The sequence below is a fragment of the Pararge aegeria genome, chromosome 21 (genome assembly GCF_905163445.1).
Source record: "Pararge aegeria chromosome 21, ilParAegt1.1, whole genome shotgun sequence".
Taxonomy (NCBI): Eukaryota; Metazoa; Arthropoda; class Insecta; order Lepidoptera; family Nymphalidae; genus Pararge; species Pararge aegeria.
This window is the reverse complement of record NC_053200.1, coordinates 5,311,226-5,325,659: the sequence shown is the minus strand read 5'-3', so window position 1 is coordinate 5,325,659 and position 14,434 is coordinate 5,311,226. Positions and strand designations below refer to the sequence as shown.

Sequence of the window (14,434 nt, the reverse complement as noted above, 5' to 3'; positions counted from 1 at the left end):
TTTGTGTATATTTTGTTTATGTATTCGTATGTAGTTATTGGTATGTAGGTTTATAATAATTTTACACCACCTATTTGTTCTCGCTCTTGTTGTCTCCTAATCTTAAGGTTGCCTGGCAGAGATCGCTTTTTAGCGATAAGGCCGCCTTTTGTATTCTACTCCAGTTTTTTTTTTTTTTTTTGTTTGTGTTTCTCTCTATTCGTCCTTTATTTTCCTAACTGTGTAGTGGTGTACAAATAAAGAGTTTAAATAAATAAATAAATAATAAATATTATATTAGTCCGTGCACATAAGAAGAAGTACTTTTTCATTCCCGACCAAACATACATTATCTCGGTAACAACGTACAACCCATATACAACGTAATAAACTAAAAACGGTTACCTATGTGTTAATGAAAATCCGGTTAAAGGGAGATCGATATCAACATTTTTGTGGCATATAAAGAAGTAAAGTACTAACCAATAGTGTATTAACTCGGGCATGTAAACTACATATAAAGTCTACTCGTAAACGCTCGAAATAAACACCACCCATGGGCTTTGGTGCATTGCGGGCCAGGGCGAAAATATATTTAAATTATTCACTTTGGACGGTGCGAAATTTCGTTAAAAAGTTTTACATTTTATTATGTGAAATGTTGTCAGTAGGTAGGTTTACCTTCTCGTTAAACGATTCTCGCAGTTAAAAAAACGTAAAAGGTAACTCCTAACATATAAAGACGTGCCGAAAATACAGATTTATTTTAAGGCCATTTTCGAAGAAGTCTCGGATTCTTTATGACTTTTAAATGACAATGAATAATAAAGCTGAATAGTTCGTTTATTTGCATTCGATAGCCCAATTTTTAAAGAATTCTTTAGGATAGTCTATTTTACCTTTCATGCTTAAATAGGTTTAAAAGTTAATGATAATAATTTAAATATATGTTACAAATAAACAATGAGAAAATACAAGTATACAAAAAGTTAAACAAGTTAAGTTATTGATTAAATTAATATTATAAACACGAAAGGATGTCTGATTTTCTTCACTACCCGAATAAACTAACGGTTCAATATAAAAAAAGGAAAAAAATCGGGGACGACGTCGTATGCTAGTATATCATAAACAAGATGCTATAACTTTATTAAAAAAATATAGATACTAATTCATAAAAGTTACCCGTAATAGGATGTCGATACTTCCCGAAGGAATACACCCAACATTTCTCTCTATTGAATTTGCTAGTAGGTACGCATTTACTCAAGAGATCCGTTCTGCGTTTTATGTTACCCAATAAGTTATTTTTCTTTTAGCAAACATTCTATTACACTCCATAAAGATAGCACCAAATATGTTTTATCTATATGTTTACCTTAAATAACAAAAAATATTTTACTATAAAGATTCAGATACAGATTCTGAGTTTATGTTACTCTAATAAAATAATTTATCTTTTAGCAATAATTTCTATGACACTCCATAAGGATTATAAGAAATATATTCTATCTATCAGTTTACCTTAAACAACAAAAAAATATTTTACTGTTTAGGTCCCTAACAAAATACTTATAAGATACTGAGTTTATGTTGCTCTTACAAAAGAATTTAACTTTTAGCAATACTTTTACTACTTATTACTCTATAAGAATTATAACAAGTATGTTTTTATTTAACAGTTTCCCTCATAGCAACAGTTATCTAACTTATCTAATAAAAAAAAATTTAGCTTCCTAAAAAATGGAAGAAAGTTTATTTTTAATTTGGTATTTTCTATATCCTTAATACATTCTTATTACGCTTACTTTGTGAAACTGACTTAAAGATTTTATTTGAAGGTATAAACCCCAGCTCCTGTAAATTTATGAGTGAGTGAGTGTAAGTGACTGAGTGTAAAAAAAGTAGTAAGTGAGGTTTGTAATATAATATTACGTGAGACTTTTTATTCATACTACATATCATTTTCCATAAACGTCGTGTCTTTATCTATACTAACAAAGTACGCTTTTGAAATACCAGGAAGTATATTTTTTTTAAATTTTACATAGTGGTATAATTTATAAAGCTGACCATATTTTTTTCACTACAACTCGGCCCTTGACTGCAATCTCAACTGGTGGTAAGTGTTGATGCAGTCTAAGACGGTAGCTAACCAGTTAGGGAGTATCTGTTAGGGAGTGTCATACCCATCATCGGTTTCTACGCGACATCGCACCGGTACACTAAATCGCTTAACGGCCCGTCTTTCTCGGTGCGATGGTAACTAGCCTCGGCCAAAGCCAGACCAGACCGAAAAAAAGAAAAACAGAAATAATAAATTCTCAAAATTTCCCGCCCCGGGAATTGAACCTGAGACCTCCTACTTAAATTCACAGCGCTCACCGTCGTCAAAAAAAATATACGTATCCAATAAAAGTGATTAAACAGTAGAGTATGTAGACCACCGTCTGTGTTTATGAGTGAATGAACCAAGCCGTTATGGGTGAGCATAGTGTTACTTTTTTTTAAACTAGTTAGCTGAATTTAAAATGCATTGGTATTGCGTTCTTCTTTCACTAGTGCACTAAGTTTAATCTAAAAATTCCCGGTAGTGTGTTCACAAAATCACTCACGCAGTAGATACTTTAAGCTAATGAAAATTAACCGTAATATTCTCTTATCTGCAATGAAAAACCATTACTAGGTGCTATTTATAAATTATCTGTATCCTTTAACTAGCTATTGCATGCGTTCTTCGTCCATATTATAACGGTTTTTCTATAAATCTCGTAGAAACCGTTTGTTTACCCGGGATAAAAAGTTCAAATGAAAGGCCGGAGAGTAACATAGGCTACTTTACTCTCTTAACTCTAGCTTCGTCCGCGTTTATTACTTCAAATAATTACTTTGCAATGATTAACGTTTTTAACAAATCTCGTAGCAACCGTTTATTTTAACGCGATACAAATTAGCCTATGTTACTCTCCGTCCTTTCAAATAACTCTAGCTTCGTCCTCGTTTATTACTTCAAATAATAACTTTGCAATAGTTCCACACTTTTAACAAATCTCATAGTAACCGTTTATTTTAACGGGATAAAAAGCGTACTTTATATATTCCCAAAAATCCAGTTTATTGGTTTCTTAGTTAGAGCGTGAAGGATGTACATACAAACACACTTTCGCTTTTATGATATGAGTAAGGAAGTAAAGATATGCATTACCACGCTTTTCTTAAATACGCTCTGCACGCGTTTCACTACACTGCCGGCGCGGTGCATTCTCAGATGTTGACGTCACGACGCAAACTTTTTTTCTGGTTGGAAATTTTGGCTGTGGTTAGTTACCAACCTACCGAAACAAACGTCAAGGTGTGTTAGACTTTTTAAATAATACAGCTAATACTAGGCACTAACGTTTATAGAAGTTTTTAAAATGAATTTAAATAGCTTGATGTCGCCTAAATAAGGTTATACTGAAACAATTGCGCCAAAATATTAAAATTATACTTTTTCAGGCCTTGAAAGTAAACTCTAAAACAATGTTAGATACGTAGTGTAGATAATATAAACGACGAGACAGCTATATTATACCTACAAAATATAATTATCCCAACACCCTCTTGTATTCCGCTAGGAAATGGGAATGCCGCGCCGCATTGAATTTATAGTACGCCTATTGCAGCCAAAACCGCAAAACACGCGAACGAATTTGTTACCAGAGACCCGGATGATACCAGGATGTACCTAATATCGATTCTGAACTAAGTATCTTTACATTACTCCATACATACATTAATCCACATATGTACGGACTTTAACCACATCGTCACAAAAAGAAATAACAAATTTCACGCAAATTTTGTCAGCGCTGAGGTCTTATGAGTGGGACGTCCCGGGTTCAGTCGCGGAGTAATCTTTAATACGTAGCCCTTGATTGCAATCTATCGTGTTGGTATGTGATGATGCAGTCTAAGGTGGTAGTGGGTTAACCTGTTAGTGGTGTGTCAGTTATAACTTCGCACTACATGTAAGGAATACGTCCTGCAACGTGCCGCCCTTTGTCTATCAACTTCATCAACATCATGTCAACCATTGGTCGTCCAATGCTGAGCACAAATCTTTGGTAGGGTGTTCAAAATAAAGAAGTATAACATATACTACGACGATACACGCATCGCCATCTAGCCCCAAAGTAAGTGTAGCTTGTGTTAAGGGTGCTAAGATGACTGATAAATATTTTTTTAATGAATAATATACATAAATACTTATAAACACCCAGCACTGAAAAACATTCCTGTTCAACACACAAACATTTTCCAGTTGTGTTGTCAACCCACGGCCACGGCCCCCACGTGAAAGGCCCAATTTCCATTGGTTCTGCGAGCTACGTGCCCCGAACACTGCCACTTTAGCTTCGCGACTCTTTCGATAACTCTGGTTCTTCTACTGACCTCGTCATTCCTGGTTTGATCACGTAGTGATACCTCATGAATTGCTCTCTCCATCGCCCGTTGAGTGACATTGAGCCTTCTTTTGAGACCCATAGTAGTAGATTAAAATACTATAATGACGGATTCGCACAATAGAACAAATTCCCATGAATCAATACAAATGGCCCCGATTGACATTCCTAAATCCTAACAGTAAATTTATGTGATGTTTATCCTCAATATGCATGTTTAATGATCGGGCAACCTCAATAAACGAATTGGCCCGGGGGCATTGATAGAATAGTGATTATTGCCCACGAGGCATTGAGCACTTTCGTAGAGGTAATTGATTGCAGCTGAAAGTTCAGTAAAAGTATCTTGGATATATATTATTATGATAGAAATATAAGCAAATTATGATAGAATTGTGTTGTAGTATTCAAGAGAGTTCCCAAATTATATATCACCGTCCGTAACCCTTTCACTCCAATCGTCGCCTGAGCCGAGGTTCGGCCTCACCCGAGGCGCCCTCAGGCCGATGATCCCTTCGCTTATTCGAGCCCTGTTCAAACTCTTCCTGAAAGGCACCCATTCCAAGGCACGCCCACGAGCCCGCGTTACGCTGTTAAAATCATTAGGGTTAATCAGCTACACGCAAACCGAAAGAAATAACCTCAAATTATTCAAAAGATACCTTAATTTCAAAAATTCAACACTTTGATTTCGAAATTGAAATGTTTTATACTAATTAGACTGCTCAAACAATTTATATTGCTGAGTGGTGACAGAATGCAGTTGTCACCACCCCTGCTCTTCCCGCGGGTGTATCAGGGGACTAAAGGAATAGATCGGAAAATACTATATATATATATAGCGTTCTCTGACTATTATTATCTTCTGCGATCACCAACCCTTCTATCCAGCGTGGTTATTCCAAACAAAATGTCGTGCAACGCGCGGGGACTGCGAGTTGCCCGTGTAGTGCACTCGGTTCGCAAATCTTGCAATATCCCACGATATCCTATCCTAACTTTTGGCAGTGCTCGTCCGCGGAAGTACTACCTATTTACCTGCCTATTTCTGCCATAGCTGTGTTGCGGTCTGAAATGCCTGGTTGCCAGTGTAATTACAGACACCTTCGCCTCAGGTCGATGGACTCAAGGGGTTTCAGGGGGTTCCAGGATCCTTGCATCTCCTCACTATGTTGCTTTGTTTCTATGTTATAGACGACGGTTTTACATTAACAGATGAAATTGAAAGTGTGTCTGGTGAAGACTGGCATGAAAAAGCGCTAAACAGAGCTGAGTGGCAGAAAATGGAGAAGGCATCTACCCACAAGGGGTCCTTGGTTTCATAACTCAATTTGTCAAAAAATTGTTACTTAACGTAAAAAATTTGCAAAAACTTATATTCTTATATATTTTTTTTCTGTTTACAGAAATCTTTTTTGTTTATTTTTTCCGTACTTGTCAACCAACCAACCAATAATAAAGGATTTTTTTATTGTTATTTTATTTCCACTTACAATCAGGTGGGCCATCTGATTGGTCCTTCAATTATTACTAATTAAAAAACTTTTTTTAATTAGTGATATTTTTATGTTTTCCGAAAACATCGTGTGGACAGCTGCATGCCTGAGAGTTCTTAATAATGTTCTCAAAGGTGTGTGGAGTCCACCGGTCCGTACTGGGCCAGCGTGGTGGACTAGGGCCTAAACCCTTCTCATTGTGGGAGCTATTCCGTGCCCTGTAGTGGGTCGGTTATGGATCGATATGATGAAATAAATTAATAACTCGGCTATAGGCCGATGTATATTACCGCGGTATTTCAATACATTTCAATACCATGTCATCGTTAACAATAGCTCTAGATATCGTCTCATTGAACGTGTATTGCTAATGTTTGCTTGACCGCAATACATGGTTTAATCGCGCCGCAATGCACAACAATCATTACTATTGTGTTTGATTTCACGAAACATTAATTTGGTACATTGGCCGAGCTGAGGACTTAGAGATTACTTATGTTAAACTGCGTGTTGCCCGTACACAGTATGGCCATCTGTTTTTTTGTCAGAATGCGATAACTTTCAAGCAAAAAAGTAAGCAAAGGAGTATGGATACGTGGTTTAATAATATAAATAATTGTATCGCAACGTGGGAAAAGTAAAGAATTCAACGTAGAGGCACTGGCGTCCATAGAGGGTATGCACAGGGTATGCAGATGATATGAAATAAACAAAATCTCCAGCACGAGTTATAAAAAACTTAAAGATAGGCATTGTAAGAGTTATAAAAAGCCTACCCTATAAGTAGTTATAACTCGTACTGGAGATTTTGTTCATTTTATATCATCTGCATACCCTGTGCACGCCACTGCGTAGAGGTATTGCTACCATTGTTTTGGGCGCCCCTAAACTTCTCGCTAAGGGTCCTTGATGCAGAATCATTGCTACGCTCGAGATAAATCGGGCTTCCTTTTCGGGGGGACAGTGGATGATCTCCGACACGCACCTCTAACTTTCCAGAGCTATGTGCGTTTCTAAATCATGCAATTAAATATCACTAGCTTTGACGGTGAAGAACACCGTGAGGAAACCTGCATGACTGAGAGTTGTTCATAAAGTTCTCAAGGGCATGTGAAGTCTACCAATCAACACTTGGCCAGCGTGGTGAACTAAGGCTTTAATCCTTCTCATTCTGAGAGCAGACCCGCTAAATAGTTCTGCGAAATAGTTTAAAATAAACCATGTAGGTATATGATAAGAAATGCGCATGCAAAATCCGAGCAAGGCTAGCAGAATCAGACTAGAAACAAGTGGAGCAACCAGCTAACAAGTTTGCAACTTAAAACGGATTAACTTAAGTTGAATTGGGAAGACAACCTTACCCAGATTGCAAACGCAGAACAAGTATGCATTGTACATTATACAGAACGTATAACTCTACATTCAGTGATTTATGATTAAGTTTTTGTTATATTCGTTCCAGACAACCAAAAAAACACAATGAATTAATGAATGCACTTTTATAATACACTACCGAGAAAAAATACAATCCGTACTAATCCATACTTAATATTATAAATGCGAAAGTGTTTTTAAATATTGGATAGAAACATGCGTTACTTTGCGGAACAATTAATTATTAATTGTATAGACAACATCTCCTGAGGATGCTCCGGTTTCGGATCGAAACGTGCGTAGAGGGTACATTGCCGAAGATCGGTTTGGTGTGGAGTATAAGGATTGAAAATATTATAAATTACACCAAACAGATTCTCCTGGTTTTCGCGGAGTATAGCAAATTAAGCTTAATTTTCATAATATATGAAAGTGTTTTTTTTGTTTGTTTGTCGTTACTTTACTCCACTCAACCAGTCGACTTGATTTTTGGCAGTTGAAAGGATAGAGACCATAAGCTGCCACCACCAGCGTACCATAAGCTTAACTTTTTATCCAGGAATAAATACAGTTCCTACGGGATTTGTAAAAAACGTAAGAAACGCGGATGATAATAATAATAATAATAAATAAATTTAGTAACCAAAATTCACAAGTAGACTTAAAACTATTATGGTGTAATCATAAATTCTTACGAATTTTACCGTACACCACCGTGCCGTAGACAATAGGTAACCTCTAAGGAAATTAATTAACACCCACCTACTCACTACATCAATCAAGATATTCCATATAAATAAAATTCCCTCAATAGTTGTGTAAAAGTTTTGAATTGGTAGTAGGTAGGCAGGTACTATAAAAATATCTTAATATTAACTAAGAATCTTATTTAAACCTATATCCTATAACTATATTAATAATATAGCTATTGCTATTTACAAAAAACCTTAAGTGGATAACAAAGCAGGTAGTTTAAAAATGCGGTAATTTAATGCCACGAACGTCCATCGAGCAACGCAATACAGATTGTTCAGTTATCGCATATTTTTAGAGATTAACTGTTATTGTACTTTGAAATTGTAATTTGTTGATAATATTGTTTTAATTTAAATTTTATAACAATACAAATAAAGTCTATTTATATTATAGAAGGTAGAAGGTAAAAATTTGGCGACCTTTCGCTACGTAGCCATCATGCAATCGTATCACATATTATGGATATCAAACAACAGCTAAGCGGCGTTAGCCTAGTAGTTAACACATCGGCCTCCCTTTAAGAGGATCCAGAGTTAAATTATCCTAGTTATGCAATTAAATATCATCGAAGAAAGCAAAATATCATGAGTAAATCTGCACGCCCGAGAACTCTCTGTTATATCCTCAGAGGCGTGTGAAATGTAGGAAACCGCACTAGGCCGCCGTGTTGCGCTACGGCCTAAACCCTTCTCATTCTGAGAGGAGAGCCGTGCCCTGAAGTGGGCTGGCGACAAAATCTCAAAACCCAAATGTATATAGATACTTACCCCCGGCCTCGTTTCGGCTAGAAATATAAACAACAAAAGCCTGAACTGAAATTTCATAAAAATAATTCTTATTCAGTACAACAAAGCGCATAAAGCTTGTTGAACTGATGGAACACTCATTAAGTAATACATTGTACAAAGATATTCATGTTTGCGTTTATGTATTAATAAACACATTCACAGACATACTCGTCTGTGGATTTACTCGTATTAGTACGTAGCCTAAAAAGGTTTATTTTCAAGGTTAGCTTTGGCCGTGGCTAGATACAACCGATATAGATATATCGAAGCGATCGGTACGATGCTTACTTTGCCTGTTACCTATTTGGTTGAATGCCATGTGATACCCCTAACAGGTTAGCCCGTCATTTTAGCATGATCAATTACAACCAGGTGAGTGCAGGACTAATTTGCAGTGAAATAAAAAATATATACGCGCTACCCTCCCGGTTCCACCATGGATAACAACGTGAACATAATAATAAATAATGAGAAACCTAAAGATTTAAAACTAAGATTTGTGTGGTTAATCAACATTTCTGGAATATAGCTGGTTCTTTAAGTATACTGGGATTTGTCGATATTTCGGTCCATGCATCTGGGTCGAAATACCAACAAATCTCATAATATTATCGTGGTATGTACCCGTTGAACTATATTTAAGAAATAAGAAACCTATAGAAGAAAACCCGTAGGAGGTTTTTAAAATAATGAGACAGCAAATTTTCGTAGACTTACTAAACCGGTATAACACCCAGTCTATTAACTCAATACACTTGCGCTTTAAACTGTTTTCTTACAAATATATTTCTGTTGGGTTTTAAATTGCAAAAGTTGAAGTTGGCGTCTCGAAAGGGGAAAGCATTTCAAACATTCAATCTAAGTTATCAATTTAAATGGAAGTTTAAGGAAACGCGAAGCTACTTGCAAATCTTTCTATTTTAAAAATATATGAGAGGTTTATCAATTACATCTGAGGACATCCTCAGAATTTGACTTCAGCACTGTTCGAGCTGAAATATTCGCTTAGACATTTTAACCGGGTATTTTATTTTCAGAAAGAAATGCGAGTGTATTTCACTCAACACATGCTTTGAACCAGCTTTGTGTAATGCAATTTAGTTTAATAAATGTTTACTATGCTGAGTATTTCCAAAATAAAGTTAAAACAAACTGGTTGCATTATTGTGAAATGTGTGAAATTCTTTTTATTTAAATATTGGATTGAAGCGCGCGTTACTTTGCGGAATTGCATGATATATTATGAAAATAATGGTGGTGGATTTTAGAGTATAGCAAATTAAGCTTAATTTTCATAATATATCTACTTATTTATTAAAGTTCGAAGATAAAATAAAAACACTATTTATGAATGTAGCAATTACTGCTTAGTAAGTTATGGTTAATTTTATTTAGCCTGATAAAACGAAGTGGAATTGAAAAAGTTCAAGAAGCGGCCACATAGCCTTTTAGGTCGCTTACAACGTTCTAAATTCGAACTCGGTCATGTCACGCTTCTAAGGAAAGCAGGTTTCATAGTAATTCCTAAAAGCTTCTTCGTCATGGATACATAGATAGTTTTTGTTGCACATACAAAAAGTAAACTTGGTTAACATTTTTTATTTATTTAATATAATTTATTACCCGATTAGGAGTATGGGCTTAATATACTTCCATGCTTCTTACAGATTAGCCCTCTACCATTTAGACGGGACCTTAAAATGCTGGTATTTGAAGTTGCCGTCTAATATTGGGGTTGGGGTGGGGTGATTGCAGACGTAAGCTTAAACTTGACACAATTGGTGTATGACAGATTATGAGCCAATTAAAATTTATAAGGTAGGCCTTGATGGTACAAAGTTATGTGGAATTCAAAATTTTTTGTACAAATTGGCGCAGTGCCAGATAGCGGGCCTACGACGTAGGCCTCTACGGCGTAGGTCTTGCTGGCTTTCACCATCATATCATGCAATTACCTACCAACTGCAGGGCACGGGTCTCCTCCTACAGTGAGAAGGGGGGGTTAAGACCGTAGTTCACCAGGCTGGCCCAGTGGAATCCGCATACCTTTGAGAACATTATTTAGAACTCTCAGGCATGCAGTTTCTTCACGTAGTTTTCGTTCACCGTCGAAGCAAGTGATATTTTTAATTACTTGAAACGCACATAACTAAGAGGTGCGTACACTTACCCACTGTGCTATCACTGCGTCAATTATGCGTACAATTTCTTATTTAGTTTACTAAGAATATATATTTAGAAAACCAAACCTAATGTGATTGTTTTGCCAATCATCATTCATATATATATAATATTACAGCCTAGCACATTTTCGGAGGACAGTAATAGATGAACTTTCAAGAGCAATAATATATTCATTCTTTTGCCAGTGATCTAACTAAAGTGACATATTAAATCATTGCTTTTTGCAATCGAAATTCTAATAATGATTCCGATAAAAGCCCACAAAGAGCTAAGCCATATCGACCGGCAATAGTAACCTTTACTGACCTTAGAATATCGGTTACAAGCTGTCAATAAGAGACGTTTAACGTTTCGTGACATTATTCGTTGAAAATATATGAAGCCATAGAATTCAAAAATGCCATTTAATGTCGTCATAACAATTCGTTGATTTAATATGTTACTATAACAAGCTATAAAACTATAATAAACTCACTAACTCACTGTAAGAATTAAATATAATCGTTTTATGTATCCGTAAGATATCAACCATTATATGATTGGCAGCTTCCCGCGACTTTGTACACGATTTTCTATAATATAGTTAGGCACAGTACAGAACACAGATACACTTTCTCATTTAAAACTAGCTTTTGCCCTCGAATCACCCGCGCAACTCGCTGGGACCCTTAATTGTTTGGATTTACTCGTAAAAGTGTCTTGTTCCCGTCTCCAGGATGCAGAGCTATCTCTGTGCTAAATTACGCTAAGATCGGTTTAGCCGCAAAGCCGTGCCGTGTAGCACAGACTTTATTTTAAAAATACCACCAATAATCGTTTTATTTTTTTTTTGGGTTAAAAGAGTCCTATGACCGTCGAAAGACGATATTGCCTGGTGGAAGTCTTTGGCCGCGGCTAGTTACCACCCTACCGACAAAGACGTGCCGCTAAGCGATTTAGTGTTCCGGTGCGATTTCGCGTAGAAACCGATTATGACTACCATACTCCCTAACAGGTTAGCCCGCTACCATCTTAGACTGCATCATCACTTACCACCAGATGAGATTGCAGGGCTACCTTGTAGTGGAATAAAACAAACAAATAAAATAAAAGACGAATGAATATGTGCCGAATTGCAAAAGAAAGGTGCAGGTGTAGAGCTCAACATAGGTAACAAACAAACAAGCACATTTTCCTATTTATAATATTAGGATGGAAGTATGGGTACAGATGTTATATCGTTTTTATTTATACAATCAAAACAATTCTAAGTTTTAAATAAGAATTAAATTAGAATTAAGTAAATTGCGCTTGAGGTAAAGCAAAGGATAAGAACGCCTATTATATAACGGGACATTCATTTAAAATAACTACCAAGTAAATAAAATGTCTTCCTGCGTAATAGGTAAACGGTGTAGCTACGCGGCGTTTGATATCCGATCTTTACTGGCGTCCATAAACATTTATAATGCTGGGTTACATTAAATAGCCACTTATACGCCCAATTTCGAGTTACGACCTAATGTTTTCAAGAAGTCAGCTTTTATACCTAAATATAAAAAGCTACACTTTCACGGATCTTAAGGATTGGTTTTTTTTTTGTATATTAATAACGGGCCAACTCGTTAGTGGATCACCTGACATAAATAAATAAATAATAAATAAATAAATATACACATCTTGTCATCTAGCCCCAAAGAACACAAAGAACACAGCTATCATCTTAGTACCTATAACACAAGCTAAGCTAGCTTGTGTTATAGGTACTAAGATGATAGCTGATGAAAATTTTAATGAATAATATACATAAATACTCAGAATATGCATATAAACTCCCAGACACTGAAAAACATTCATGCTCATCACACGAACATTTCCCAGTTGTGGGAATCGAAACCACAACTGTAAAATGTTGACATGGATATGAAAGAGCTTGATTAGAGTTGTAGAGTTCGAAGTACAGGCACATGAGGGTTACCACCTACTTCTCAGGTTAATAGACACAAGACAGCAGGACTTCTAGGACTTTCTAGGACGTCTTCCTAGAATCCTGCGAAGATGTCCTGTGAAGCGTTGCGGTTTGTGATGGTTTAAATCCCACCATCAGGGGGTTCAATTACTTGGTCCGTCAATTTTTCTTTTATTTGGCAGATTTTTTTATCACCACCCTTTGAATTTTATAAAGAAACCAATGTTGCTTAGCTATTTAGGTATTTTTTTATTCCATTACAAGCCCTTAACTGTACTCTCACTTGCTCACCACCAGTTGAGATTGCAGTTAAGGGCTAACTTGCAGTGTAATAAAAAAAAAAGTAATAATTATTTTATTTATTTATTTAACTCTTTATTTGTAAACCACAATGAAGTTAGGAAAATAAAAAAACAAAAGAAATACAAAGACAGAAGTAGAATACAAAAGGCGGCCTTATCGCTAAGTAGCGATCTCTGCCAGACAACCTTTGGATTAGGACAAGATGAGAGAGAGCGGACAGGTGGTGTAAAATTATTACAAACGTACGTAATTAAATGGAGTATAAAAGGTCTGTTTGGATGTAGAAAGTTTAAACTTTGTCTTTGCACTATTTGTTTTTTTATAAAACTTGAGGGCCCCGCTCCTGTCTTATATGACAGTTATGAATTTGAACCAACCGCCCGACTGACCTAATTCATCCAACTGGGAGTCAACGCGAAGGAAATTTGCATGATAATAGTGTTTACTAGCGTAGCAAGCGGTGGCCGTGTTTTGTTTATCAAGTACCTAAGTAACCAAATTTGTTATTGTTGGGGCAATGGCGGAAATATTTAGGGTTCCACAGCCAGTTCCCCGTCTAAAAAATCTAACAAGAGGAACATACCGTGGTGGTTTTAACTTTGGATATACCCCCTTTAGAGTCTTTTAAGTCCCACATGGCAAAGCAACATATAAAGCTTTTTCACCAAGCCAAAATACTAATACCTAGGTACTGTAATTCAGACTTTTTCGCGTGTGCTTCGTCCGCGTTAATCACGGTTTATTACAAATTCCGTTGAAACCGGTTCTTATAAAAAAGTAGCCTTCGTTACTCTCCGACCTTTCAAACTCTATGCCATAACTAAACATAACTCTAAAATCAAGTTGATTAACCAATTTCGTTGGTGAAACCACCAGGTAGCGGTTTCACCAACGAAAACAAACGGCGTCAGAGAAACTAGCTGTCGTAAAGAATTTGTCAAAACAAAAACATGTGTCTTCAAGTTTGAAGGAGACATGCAAGAAGAAGATTAACTATTAACTTTTATCATACCAGTGAACGTTTGAATAAAATTTATTACAGGTCCAGGTCCAGGTCGAGATCGCGGTCAGTGACCCCGAGTGGATCACCGCCGCCGCTACCTGCGCTTGCGCCTCCACCCCCGCCCCCTCATACGTTGCACCCAGATAACGCCTTAGGTA

The 14,434-nt window shown here is 36.4% G+C and overlaps 1 protein-coding gene across 1 annotated transcript in view; it reads left to right on the top strand.

The window, feature by feature from the left end:
- LOC120633525 (sodium channel protein 60E) overlaps positions 1–14,434 on the top strand; it is a 190,440-nt gene that overhangs the window by 160,058 nt on the left and 15,948 nt on the right. The window contains exon 8 of the mRNA XM_039903755.1: positions 14,322–14,431. Coding sequence (XP_039759689.1) covers positions 14,322–14,431 — 110 coding nt within the window. The remainder of the gene's footprint in view (positions 1–14,321; positions 14,432–14,434) is intronic.